The sequence below is a fragment of the Solea senegalensis genome, linkage group LG1 (assembly GCF_019176455.1).
Source record: "Solea senegalensis isolate Sse05_10M linkage group LG1, IFAPA_SoseM_1, whole genome shotgun sequence".
NCBI lineage: Eukaryota > Metazoa > Chordata > Actinopteri > Pleuronectiformes > Soleidae > Solea > Solea senegalensis.
Window position 1 is genome coordinate 38,613,663 of NC_058021.1, and position 12,897 is coordinate 38,626,559.

At 38.6% G+C, this 12,897-nt stretch overlaps 2 protein-coding genes across 5 annotated transcripts in view; both read left to right on the forward strand.

Annotated features, from left to right (window-relative positions):
• The first annotated feature begins 477 nt into the window (after positions 1 to 477).
• pdha1b (pyruvate dehydrogenase E1 subunit alpha 1b) lies at positions 478 to 8,525 on the forward strand. 4 transcript variants are annotated; one of them, XM_044029827.1, is made up of 13 exons: positions 478 to 637; positions 1,283 to 1,303; positions 2,027 to 2,206; positions 2,489 to 2,554; positions 2,645 to 2,818; positions 3,692 to 3,818; positions 3,906 to 3,997; positions 4,227 to 4,319; positions 4,742 to 4,897; positions 5,191 to 5,262; positions 5,945 to 6,012; positions 6,342 to 6,450; positions 7,312 to 8,525. In XM_044029827.1, the coding sequence occupies exons 1-13, from the start codon at positions 578 to 580 to the stop codon at positions 7,474 to 7,476; spliced, it is 1,383 nt and encodes a 460-aa protein (XP_043885762.1). In that variant the 5' UTR covers positions 478 to 577; the 3' UTR covers positions 7,477 to 8,525. The 4 variants fall into 4 exon arrangements, with proteins under 4 accessions (XP_043885762.1, XP_043885923.1, XP_043885839.1 ...); XM_044029988.1 differs by lacking the exon at positions 2,027 to 2,206; XM_044029904.1 differs by lacking the exon at positions 1,283 to 1,303.
• A 735-nt stretch (positions 8,526 to 9,260) lies between these two features.
• The window catches only part of rps6ka3b (ribosomal protein S6 kinase, polypeptide 3b), a 40,171-nt gene continuing 36,534 nt past the window's right edge, over positions 9,261 to 12,897 (forward strand). The window contains exon 1 of the mRNA XM_044029713.1: positions 9,261 to 9,747. Within this exon, the coding sequence (XP_043885648.1) occupies positions 9,688 to 9,747 (60 nt within the window). The 5' untranslated portion in view covers positions 9,261 to 9,687. The remainder of the gene's footprint in view (positions 9,748 to 12,897) is intronic.

Here is a 12,897-nt window from a genome sequence, read left to right on the forward strand (position 1 = left end):
AAAAAGATAATAATTTCAGGGTGGACAGGAAGAAGGGCTTGTAGATAGGAAAGACATACACAAATGAATACCAGGCAAAATATGCGGTAGAGTCTGAAATTATCAAAATGAAAAATAAAGTTTTTTTTTTCTTGTATGTTTGTTCTTTGTGTGTATGTATTGTACTTGGATTGTGTTAATACAATCCAAAGTTTAAAAATAATTCTTTCAACGGCACTCATCTCTCTTATCTAATGTCTCTTATTTTCACTGAAAAAAAATGGCTAGTGGAAATTCTGATTGGCTGGTGATCAAAAAAGTTAATTTAGAACCCTGATTATGATGTGTTTAATCAAATGTATTTAGTGTATCATTTATATTGTTTCCAAATACATTTGATTTTTGGTTAAAACAAAACGAACAAAAAGCCAAGATTTCTCGGCAGCGATAAAAAAAAAAGGAAGGCTTCGCGGAACCTTCTCCGTCCGTGCTCCCCCGGACTTATTTCCGTGACGGACATTAACTGCAGTATTTAGCCATAGGTATTTAGCAGCTGCCGCTAATCAAGCCTTTTTCCCTCCGGACGTGAGTTGTTAGCATGAAAAGCATGTTATCTGCCATCTCTAATGCACTCTGTCGCGTCACTGGCCGGAAAGTGGTGAGTGTTTTGTGGAGACGCCGTTTATGAGCCGAGCTGCTTAGTGCTAACAGTTAGTTAGCTCAGGCTGACCTTGTTAGCTGCTAATATTAGCCACAGCGTGTGATTTACTAATTAACTTTTATATTGTGCTCACATTTAACGGTAAAAAACAAAATCAGCCATGGCGATTTTGAAATGCACAAATTTCACTTAATTAAGCTAAATGTGTAAAATAACTCTTGGTACAAGAGAAATTACAATTTAAGAGCATTTATGACATTTTACTCTCCACATCTTGCACACATTTGTGTCTGAAAAGAATATTCTCACCAAGTTGTTGATTAAAGACGACGTTCGCACGGTCACTGAGACAGTGTCATTAGGCAAATGTAGTTTTTTGTTTCTGACGGAGGACGTTTTAAAGACGCATACTGTTATCTAAACAATACATTTGTTTGTCGTGTGTGGGACGTTTTGTCTTGAAACTCGAAGTGTCTGTTTTCCGGCTCAGTTTTGAGCGTTAATAGTCGCTGCTGCTGCTTATTTTCTCGGTTTACTCGCACACAGTAAGCGTGGATGTTTACAACTAAAATCCCTGCTGATCTCTCCCCCTCTCCTTCCTCTCCTTCCTCTCCTCCCATCGTCCCCTCGTCTGAACTGTAGGTGGCACAAACGGTGTCAGAGGTAAGAAACTCCGGCTCTTATATCTGAAGTGTTTTCTGGTGCACACCATGAATGTCCATGGTTATTTTCATTTTCTTTGGTTTAGCCACTGCTCGTGCTTTCTTCACGTACAGTATGTCCACGCACGTGTAGCAGGCGTGTCTCTGTCCATCGGTGTCCTCCAAGCAGCCGTCCACACTATAAAAGTCGCCAGATGTTCACATGGAAACGTCTCGAAGCATAATCGTAAACGTTTGTGAGACATTATTTCCCTTTCTTCCCCCGGCTCTATCTCTATTCTTATATCTGTAAATTGTTCTGTAATATAAAACGTTGTCTTCTCTGTTTTTTGATGCAGCGTTACAGCACCACTTGCAGTCCTGGCATATATACTACAGCGTTTGAGTTGTGTTCCGTGTTTACGTTTACGTTTCCTTGTGTGTGTGTGGCCTAACTGAGTCAATTCAAAGACGAGATCCTCTGAAATCTGAGAGGATCCACGCTCTGAAATGTGTATTTCTTGTCTGGAACTCTATCATTTAAACCAGGTTAAATCTGAAGAATCCACTTTTCTCTATGAATAATGTGCAAGAAGAACAAAGCTCATCTACATTTATTTTAATCAAGTAATTGGAATAAAAAACACAAACATCCTGACCTTAAGTTGAGATGCATCCTCCGTCTGATTGTCTGGCTGTTTTTCTGTTGTTCATCTCTGATTGGTCGGCTCCCTGTTTCCCTCAGCTGCTGATTGACCTGTCAGAATATGTCAGTCTCGTGTCACTGGCGGCGACTGATGCGACAAAGACCCAGTGGCAGCCACCTAAACCACCACCACCACCAGATGTCAGTAGTAGACCACCTGACACTGACTTAGTTAATCCCCAGATCCAGACTGAGACCTACCCACAGCTAGAAACACCAGTAAGAACCAGAAAGTTTGCCTGATCACTAATGGGGCTGGAAAAGGGTTCACACAAATGTCACACTAATGAAGGTTTTCATTCACTTCTAACATTTATTTCCACTAATAAAAATATATTTTTTTATGTTCTTTTCTCTCCCTCCCTGTGACTGACCTTCACTCTGTTGTGATTCCGATTTAAAACCTGGTCTCTGGATGAGAACTGCGCTGCTTAAAAAAACTGTGCTAGTGTCATATTTTTTTAAAATGAGAGTTTCATGTGTTTTATTTGTTGACTCCAGGCCGGCACAGTTGTCGCCTCACGCTCCTATGCGGACTTCACCCCCCGGGTGACCTTTGACATCAAGGTGTGTAACTTTAATGTTCATTTTGAACACAATTGTGGGTAATAACACTACAAAAGTAGACTTGAAAACATACTTTTTTTTGTGCATTAGAAATGTGATCTGCACGGTCTGGAGGTGGGGCCTCCACTGAAGGCGGAGCTCACACGGGCGCAGGGTCTGGAGTATTACCGCACTATGCAGACGGTGCGACGCATGGAGCTGAAAGCTGATCAGCTGTACAAGCAGAAGATCATCAGAGGCTTCTGTCACCTGTACGACGGACAGGTACTACGTCGCTGACGCAAAAAACTACACATCGTGATAAATTCATGTCTTTATAACTCAGCTGTACGACGGACAGGTACCACGTCGCTAACACACAAAAACTACACGTATCACAATAAATTCATGCCTTTATAACTACACAGACAGAACTTTCCCTTGTGTCCCAGGAAAAATTACACTGTGGTGCTTGTGCAAGGCCTGTAGGTGGCACTGTAGCACTCGCTGTGTACAAACTCCAAACACGACAAGAAGAGGGGAAGAGCTGTGACATTGATCATTTCCCCAGTTTGTATTTGTTTACGTGAAAACGCGAAGGTTGTTCTTCTATGGCGCGTTTTTCAAAAATTGACGGTTCCGTGTGGATAAATGTCACTTAAATCTGTGGATAAAGTGACACTTTTATCTTGTCGTTTAATTTAGTTGTACTTTCAAAAACGTTCTATTCAAAAACGTGGACACACTGTAAAATGTGTTTTGTGGCTTCTCTGTGTTCCTGGTTCTTGTGTGCACAAAATGTCATAACCTGTTAATCTTACAAGGCACCACTTCCTTTTTAACCTAGCTTTCAAAATAAGTGTCTTTGGCTGTTTGTTTAACTTGTCGTATAAAACGCTATGAACGGTGTCTTTCAAAATAAAATACACTTTTTTATGATATTTTACAAGTTAACTCATAAACTAAAATATATTCGGTTTTACATTTTTAGTCATGAGCGGTAACAGGAAGTAGTCGTACACGCACAGAATAAATCGTGGCGATAAATGTAGCTTACATTTTTCTCTGTCATAACTGGATCTTCTTTGACTAAATAACTCCAATAATGTCCTGTAAATGTGTCAGTTTTTACATTTCTGAAGTGAATCCTCTCCACAGGAAGCCTGCGCTGCCGGCATTGAGGCGGCCATCAACCTCTCTGATCACCTGATCACAGCGTACCGTGCCCACGGATACACGTTCACTAGGGGCGTGTCCGTCAAAGAGATCATGGCCGAACTCACAGGTGAGGGGAGGGGCAGGAGTTTATATCATCTGCATTTAACCAGGTTAAATAAACTATAACGTGTCATTAACCGTTTCTTTGTTAAAGGCCGCAAAGGAGGCGTGGCCAAAGGCAAAGGCGGGTCGATGCACATGTATGCGCCACATTTCTACGGAGGCAACGGCATCGTCGGAGCACAGGTGACCATAACCTTAACTTAACCACAATTCAGATCTTAAACTTAAGTAGTTCCTTTTGAAATGAGGTCGAGCCTCGCCGGGACCAGGTTTTGGACGACTGGTCCTGACAAGTTCACTGCACTATATACATGTACGCGTGTGTGTGTATATATCAGTAACACGTTCAGAATTGTGTGTCTTACTGTTTTTTTTTTTTTTAAATAACTGGGTTTTGTGTGACTCTGTGCAGGTTCCTCTGGGAGCAGGCGTTGCTCTGGCCTGTCGTTACCAAGGTAACGATCAGATCTGTGTCTCACTCTACGGAGACGGAGCAGCTAATCAGGTGAGACGACCACAAATATTGTTTTCAGTTAGACTGACTTTTCCAACTGGAAACTGAGGTTTGTAAACCACTCTCTCTCACCAAAGCCCATAGAGAAAATCGGGGATTTTGGCTTGTGTGGTCACTTTGTGTCACTGAGGTCAATCTGAACTAAGGATTTTAAATGCCAAATTCACCAAGTAACAGATTTGAAGTTAGTGATGGAGGCAGCAGTGGATCAACAGCTACTGTGTGCTGTGATGTTAAAATCACTGATTTTCTCTTATGAGGTTTGATGTGGGAGAGTGAGTGAATGTTAGGAAAACCGTTTCCAGCAGGAAATTTAAACTTGTGTCACTTTATCAAACGATGGCGTTTACATAAGCTGATCTCTTCACACTCTTGATCTCATCTCTTCTTCTTTTCTCCTTGGGGTCAACCAGGGTCAGATCTTTGAGACGTTCAATATGGCTGCCCTGTGGAAGCTGCCGTGCATTTTCGTCTGTGAGAACAACAAGTACGGCATGGGGACGTCGGTGGAGCGAGCGTCGGCCAGCACTGACTACTATAAGAGAGGAGACTTCATACCAGGAATCAGAGTGAGACACAAAGATGTGTTTGGTTGTTGTTTTGGTTTAAACGTGTTGGTCTTGGACTGAAGCTGCAGTGTGTGTCTCTGTGGACGCTGTGTACGCTGCAGCTGGTCCTGATGAACCTAGACTATAACAGGAGGAGACTGCTCTGTCCTGGCAGTTGCAGGTGTGAGCATTCACTCAGCTGCCTGATGCTCATGTATGATACTGCGCACACACACACTTATTCATTTATTTGAGATTTCTTAAATAAGAATGATTTGATTTTGTGTCATGTGACGTGTCTTTTCTCGTCTCAGGTGGATGGCATGGACGTCCTCTGTGTCCGAGAGGCCACAAAGTTCGCTGCAGATCACTGCCGTTCTGGAAAGGTCAGTATTTTATAATAATAATCTGTTTCAGAGATTAAAAAATGCATGGAATTGACCAAAAAGTCACTTTTTACATCTTTAATTTAATCCAAATTATTTGTTTTATAGCAGAATTTGACCATATTTATAGTTGGTGTCATTGTTTATAAACCTAGTGAAACTGAAGTAATCTGATTTCATACAGCCATGTAATCTGAATATATCCACTGAAACCGGACTATGTAAACATTTTGAATGGCTTCAGTAATCTGTTTTCATCCAGCATGGTAATCTGAATACAAACACCACGCTGCAAATTGAACTATTCCCAGAATAATTTGATTGTGTCCACTCAAATAATCAGATTAAAAACGGCTAAATTAAATCTGTTTACATTCACCAATGCGATAATCCCATTTAAGTGACGTCATTAATCTGTTGTCACCCAGCAAGGAAATCTGAATACAAACACCAAAATAATCAGATTACACCAGTGAAGTGATTGTTATCTGAAATTAGTGTATTTTAAGATCATAAACGGATTATATTTTAGTTTACAGTGTATCTTATATATACACAGATTATTGATACCACATCACCCAGACTTAGAGGAATATTGATTTATATCATGACATAAATGGATGTTTGTTAAACTGTGTTTGTAGATTAACGCAGGACAAATGTTCTCTTGTGTTTTTTCCAGGGTCCCATTCTGATGGAGCTGCAGACGTATCGTTACCATGGCCACAGCATGAGTGACCCCGGGGTCAGGTGAGGGTTTGTGTTCTTGAACGAACTGAAGTGAATCCACCCGTCAGTGACTGAGCTGATCAAGTAATTATCTGACAAAACAAACACAATCTGAGACACTTGTATGACATGCCTGTCAATCAAACGTGAATCAAATATAGATCAATCAAATATGTATAATTGTGTCTGAGAACATGTGAAAAAGAAAATATTATCCTAGAGACATTATTTAAAAGGTCAGAAATCCTTTAGAAACACTGAAGAACTGTAACGGTAGCGCGTGCGTGCATTTTAATCGCATTAAATGCATAAAAGTTTGTTATGTTAAAATTGATGAAAACTTTGCCCAGCTACCGCACTCGTGAGGAGATCCAGGAAGTTCGCAGTAGGAGCGACCCCATCTTCATGCTGAAGGAACGAATGCTCAGCAACAACATGGCGTCTGTGGACGAGTTCAAGGTGAGTCTTCTTCACACCTGCTGCAGAGCTGCTGTGTTCTCTAGAATGTCCATGAGGGGCTGACTCCACAGGCCTGTGCACTTTGTCTTTTTGTTAATTCTGGCTGTGTTCATATGGCATTCATTTTTTGTCCAGATCGTGTACTTTAGCTAAAGATCAAATAAAAAATATACTGCATACAAACAAGTGTTACACTCTGACCATTAAGTGACAAAAATGTCCCATTGAATCACATTCAAAATGTGATCTTTTTTTTCCTAAAAAAAAACATTAAATCAGTTGTATGTAAGCCCAATATATTGAATTAATACATCATTAAATGTAGACTGTTTTAAAAAAAGAAATTACGTTTTTATTAATTTACCAAACATTTTGGAAATTATTTGTTTACCATTTTCAAAATAATGCTACATATTTAAAGTTTCTTATTGTTATTTGTATCGTGTAGTTTGTCAAGTTGACAATAATATAATGTGTTAAAAGTAAAAAAAATTGTACCCTAATATCTATTTGGACAAATCCCGGGGGATTTTTAAAAATAAATGAATTGTAATATTTTAACTTAACTAATTACTCTGGAGCTTTAAAGTTACGGAATAAATTTTTTCGTCACGATTTTTAATGTAATTTTTATTGCCTCAGTTTGTCAGTTTAACTTAAAGGTACAATAATAAAACACTAAAATGTGACAAAGTAAAAATACTGCAAAAAATAATGTCTACTTGGACGCTAATGTGAAATGTTTGATAGTAGATTTAATTTGAAAGGTCCCATCATTCCGTAGCATAACTTAATATGAGCGTGTGTCTTCTTCCTCTGTGGGGACATGAAAAATAAGACTGTATTATTTTGTCTCGTCAGGAAATGGACACTGCGATCAGACAGGAAGTGGAGGAAGCCGCTCAGTTCGCCATGTCAGACCTGGAGCCGCCACTAGAGGATCTGTGCAACCACATCTTCGCCAACAACCCGCCGCTGGATGTCCGTGGGACAAACCAGTGGTCCACGCTTAAGTCTATCAGCTAGAAAAAAACATTGTCCTTTGACCTCCAGCATTCCACACTTTCCTGGGCCTCAGCTCTGACCTGAAAACCTTCAGTATGCATTTATTAATTTATGAAGAGAAATATTTGACGTTTACGTTGATTCTGCCGGATCCTCAACAGAAACGTCGTCGACTTTAACAGGTTTAAGAAACAAAAATTAAAAAAATGCTGAGTCACTTTATTTTACGCACAAACTTTTACATTTTAACCTCATCTGTGATGTTTAGAGACTTTTAAATGTTCAGAAAGTGACTCGGAGCAGTTTATTTATGATATTCAGTGATATGGGACGTTTATGATTAAGCAGTGCTGGATTTACTGCCTTTACATTCATATATTTATGCAGATTTGGTGTAAAAAAAAAAAAGAAGCAGGAAATTGTTAATTTTTTCATCTGTTTTAATAGCAATAGCGTGTACATGTAACGTATAAGGAAATTATAGTTGCACTATAATATATTTATTTAATTTATTTTTGCACGTTTTAAAGGTCATAAATTAAATGAGTGTATGGTTTGTAGACTTTTCTCTGTTGGGAAACATGAGGAAGTGGCAGAAAGAATAACTTCCTCTTTTCTTTGTTTTTCACAATAAAGTTGGCGGGTTGTGTGTTTGTGTGTGTGTGTGTGGGCACAAGACTTTGAAAATAAACATGCAGAAAATGGAGAAGTGAAAATATGTAGTCTCTATTTATTTGTGCTAAACAAATACAGTTTAAAGAAGTTGTAAAGAAAACGCCAACCATGTCTTTGAAGCTATTAATTTTAAAATATAAATTACCAAAAAAGATCGGAGTATTCTGTTCCTCTTTCTGCCACTAGGTGTCACTATTATTCGTCCAATCGATAAGAAGTCAATGTTTTTGTCTTTTGGGGATTACTTTGATCCTTTAATCATAATCTGTGGTTAATGTTTTTGTCTTACAGGTCGTTTTTCACCTGTTTGCTCATTTTATTTCTCTGGGTATTTTTTATGTCAATCTAAGGTTTTGTGTCAATTTGTGCAAATTAAAATCAATTTATGCCTCTGAGTTAGTTTTATATCAGTGTGATTCTTTGAGGTTATTTTTATGTGTCTCGATTGTTTTGAATTAGTTTTGCAGCATTTTGTGTCCTATGATGTAATTTCTGTCTGTTTATGGTAATTTTATCTCGTTTTGAGGTAACATCTTTCCACATAGTAATTATTTTGTGTAGTTTTTGAGTCATTTTCAGTCTTTTTATGTCTCTGAGTTTGTTTTTCTTGCTGTCATTTTGTGGTGTTTTGCATATATTCGTGTTTTTCATCTTTTTTGTTAATTCTTTATTTTGTGTTTCTGAGTTTGTTGTCATTTCTGTCTTCTTAGGGTCATTTTATCACGCTGTGAGGTAACGTCTTTTTCACCTGTTTATGGTAATTTTCTGTATTATGCCTCTCAGTTACTTCTGTTTTTTGCATATAATAGTGCACACGTTGCGTTTTTGGGGTCATTTTTTAATCTCTTGGGGTTATTTTTGTGTTTTGGGGTCAGTTTTTGTGTTTTGGAGTCAGTTTTTGACGTTTCCGTCCAAAATAAGACTCTTACGTTTCACTTTTATTTTTAACTTTTTTTGTTACATTTGTCACGATAAATGAATGAATTCGTGTAAATTTGGTTGAATCCGATTGAAAAAAGGAAGAAAAAAAGGAAAAGCTGACTTCTTCCCCCCTCCTTACCCGAAGACTCCGCCTCCTGACGTGACGTCAGCGTGACGCACCAGTCTGGGGGACAGGTAAGCCGACACCGGCCGCCATATTGGGAGACAGCGGAAGTGAGTGAGAGATAGAGAGCAAAATAGAGGGAGAGAGAGAGTTGTGGGCTGAGAGTTGAGTCAATATTAATCAGTTTCCTCCTCTTCCTCTTCCTCCTCTTCCTCCTCTTCGTCGCCGCTGCTTCCCATGGTCGTCTCTCCGGAGGAAAGGGGCGGGCTGAGCGCCACTGCAGATCCGGAATCAGAGCGCGGCGGCTCGGCTGAGTTGGGCTCCGTCGCTTGGTTGTGACAGCGCTGCGGGTTCACGGACACACAAACACACCGGATCTTTACAAACCCCCGTTTCCTGTTTGGAGGAAGAAATAAAGCAAGAGTTTTAGGAGTGGAAAGTGTTTGATAAACAGGAGCAGGAATAAAGAAGAAAGAAAGGAGGGAAAGTAGAAAAGAAAGAAGGAGCGAAAGATGCCTCTGGCTCAGCTGGCAGATCCGTGGCAGAAGATGACTGTGGGTGGAAACACGGAGGTGAGTGTCGCCCTCACACTTCACTTTAATTAAAGAATAAAATAAAATAAAGTGACATTAATTAACAGGGCAGAGGGGAAAAAAATCACCCTTAAATCACATTCGAGGTTATCGGCGTGAGTCACAGCCGCTCATTAAACTCTAATATGTCATTAAAATAGAACTTTAAGTTAAAATCACCGTTAGTACAAAATCACACTCTGTGTACACGAGTACTTCACACACGTATAAGTACCTGTTTTAACTGGGCGATTTAAAAAATATATATTCGATTCAGACGCGACCACTAATTATCGCGATATTTACATTTTTGAGCTTCACTCATAATTCAAAGTTACACATGCACTGACGACAGTAATACTGAAATAAAGCTCTTAAATGTCATAAAAACACAAGTAAAAAGTGTCACCTGTGTGTACATTACATTACATTACATTACTACATGTGTGTAGAAGTACATCTGTACTAAACACAAATACACAGTCTTAGAAACATCACTGACGTGACCAATAATTATCGCTATAATTTCATTTGAATGTTTTTTAATGTCATTTAAATTTTGCAATACATTTAATGTAAAGGTACACATCTGGTGAGGACATTGATGTGGTGTTAAATGTGATTAAATGCCTTAGGGTGACGGTTCAGTGGTGGAGTGAATCTAAAAATGGTAATACTGCAAAAATGTGACATTGTAATGAGTGGAAATTTGATTAAATCATTATTTAAATAACACAAACAGCAGCAGTGGCTCTGATACAGTTTTCTGTCGGGACAGGAAATGCTGTTTAATCCAACGTAAAAGTGACTAAAACTTTACTGTGAATTTATAATATCACCACTAAACCCACACACGTATGTATGTGTGTGTATGAAGTACTGCAGTGTATGTGTGTAAACCGTCACATGTGTTAAAATGTGGAGTTAAATATGTATGAAAGTAGAAAACATGTGAGCTTAAAGTGACTGTTATCATGGAGAACTGCACCTTTACATTTCCTAGAAAGAGAGAGTAGAGAAGTTCGATAAGATGATTCACAGTACACAGACATGCTGTGAAACTACATGTTGAAGTATTAATACTGCACTTTAAGTATGATAGCACACTGTGAATAGAAACTAACACATTATGCTCTATATGTGTTTGTAAGATGTGTTTAAGTGCAAATGTGTGATTTAGAAACAAAGTTCCTAAAACTGTATTTCATCTCACATATATTGGCTGCCATGATTTCTAAAATTCAGAATTTGCCACAGAAAAATCCACCACTTTGGTCCTTTTTTGTTGTTATTATTATTATTAGGAGTTACCGTTTCACACATTTATTTATTAGGTTTTTTTTGTTCTGTCGTGGTTTTGATTTGTTTTGATTGTCTTTTTGAATGAAAACAAAAATCATGCAAAAACAAACAAAAGAAGAACTTCCTTTGTGTGTGTGTGTGTGTGTGTGCGGAGCCAGAGCAAACAAATGCTTCAGTCCAGGAAGAGCTGTGTGTGTCCATTTCCTCTATGAGCTGTCATAAATGCTGCATGTGTCTGCGTGCCTGCCTGCGTGCGTGCACGTGCTCGTGTGCGTGTGTAGTTGTCTGTGAGGAAATTTATTGACAATTAAGTCTCTTCATAGGACATTTGTCCTTGTGAGGACATTCTGTCTCAGGTCCTCACTTAGACTGCTGTACTCAAGAGTGTGTGTGTTTTCTGTCGTAAACACTGACCTGACCAGTCGTCCTTCATAGGCTTGAACCTGGTCCTAATGAGGCAATTGTGGTTAGGTTGAGGTTAAGGTTAGTGGTAAGGCTTTGTTTAGTCTGTTTAAATGAAGTGTGTGTGCGAGTCACGTCCGTGTTGTTGGCAGAAACGTTGAAGCACTGTCGGCCTCTTAACAAGCTCGTACCTGGTCTCCGCGTTTCCACTCTGCCCGCTTTTCAATTCACTATCAACGCGACATGAACACAACACAGCACTGCTCAGTGAAAGTGACCTTTGACGTGTGTGTGTGTGTGTGTGTGTGTGTGTGTGTGTGTGTGTGTGTGTGTGTGTGTGTGTGTGTGTGTGTGTGTGTGTGTGTGTGTGTGTGTGTGTGTGTGTGTGTGTGTGTGTGTGTGTGTGTGTGTGTGTGTGTGTGTGTGTGTGTGAGTGTGTGAGACACCTCTGAGTGTAGGCTGGAGTACAGACACAGAAACACTCAGAAGAGAGGATGATGATGAAGAAGAAGACATACTAGTTCACACGGACACTTTCTCACCAACAGTGTTTGAGAAAACTCACTCAAACAGCAACTTCTGAGTGAATTAATTCAAATAAAATACTCAATAAATCATCATAATAAATTCCCAGAACACAAAGTGACGCAAACACAATAATTAAACCTAACTTTATTATCATATTTACTGAACACAATAAACACAGTAAGCAGTAAACACAGTTCAAGGAAGGTCCTGTCGCATGATAAGACATAATAACCAAATAAATAACTCTACTTTTGTGTATAAAATAACACAAAATACTTGAATAAAATGTAAATAAATGCATTTTTATACATGATATAATCATAAAAACAACATATTTAAATGTGAAACATTATTATATTGACTAGATATTGAATTTAGGGCTGAAGCAGTTACTCGGTTCATCGATAACTAAATTAATCAACTCTTTTGATCATCAGTTTTAGATTGAGTGTTTTTTGTTTCCGTGATTTGTCAGCTTCTTAAATGTGAATATTTTCTGCTTTCTTTGCTCCATAAAAACAAATAAATCATTCAAATTGATGAATTTTGTATTTGTGGACAAAAAAAAGACTTTTGAGAACATCATCATTTCCAGGTTTGATTTAAAAAAAAGTTTTAAAATAACCAATATACTTTATAATAAGTTCAAAATATCTGCACACAATTTAAATAAATTATAAGCAAATGTATCTTTTTTTTAAATTTAATTTAAGTACAAAAAAGCAGCAGAAAACACTTTCGCACAGCAGCTGAAAATTCACTTTCATGTTGCAATGGGGCCTTAGAGTGAGTGTGGCCTGGTCCTATTTTTTTTGGTTTAATCTGGTCTGATTCCCACAGCAGAGACTGAAAGTGAGATCAGTCTCTGCTGTGATTCTTCCTCCTGTCTGTACTCGTCCTCAAAGAGATGCCACTCCA

Coding starts and splice junctions, on each gene's coding strand:
- pdha1b (XM_044029827.1), top strand. CDS start 578: ATGAAAAGCATGTTATCTGCCATCTCTAATGCACTCTGTCGCGTCACT. Junction 2,555..2,644: donor GGGTGACCTTTGACATCAAG/GTGTGTAACTTT, acceptor TTTGTGCATTAG/AAATGTGATCTGCACGGTCT. Junction 5,263..5,944: donor ATCACTGCCGTTCTGGAAAG/GTCAGTATTTTA, acceptor TGTTTTTTCCAG/GGTCCCATTCTGATGGAGCT.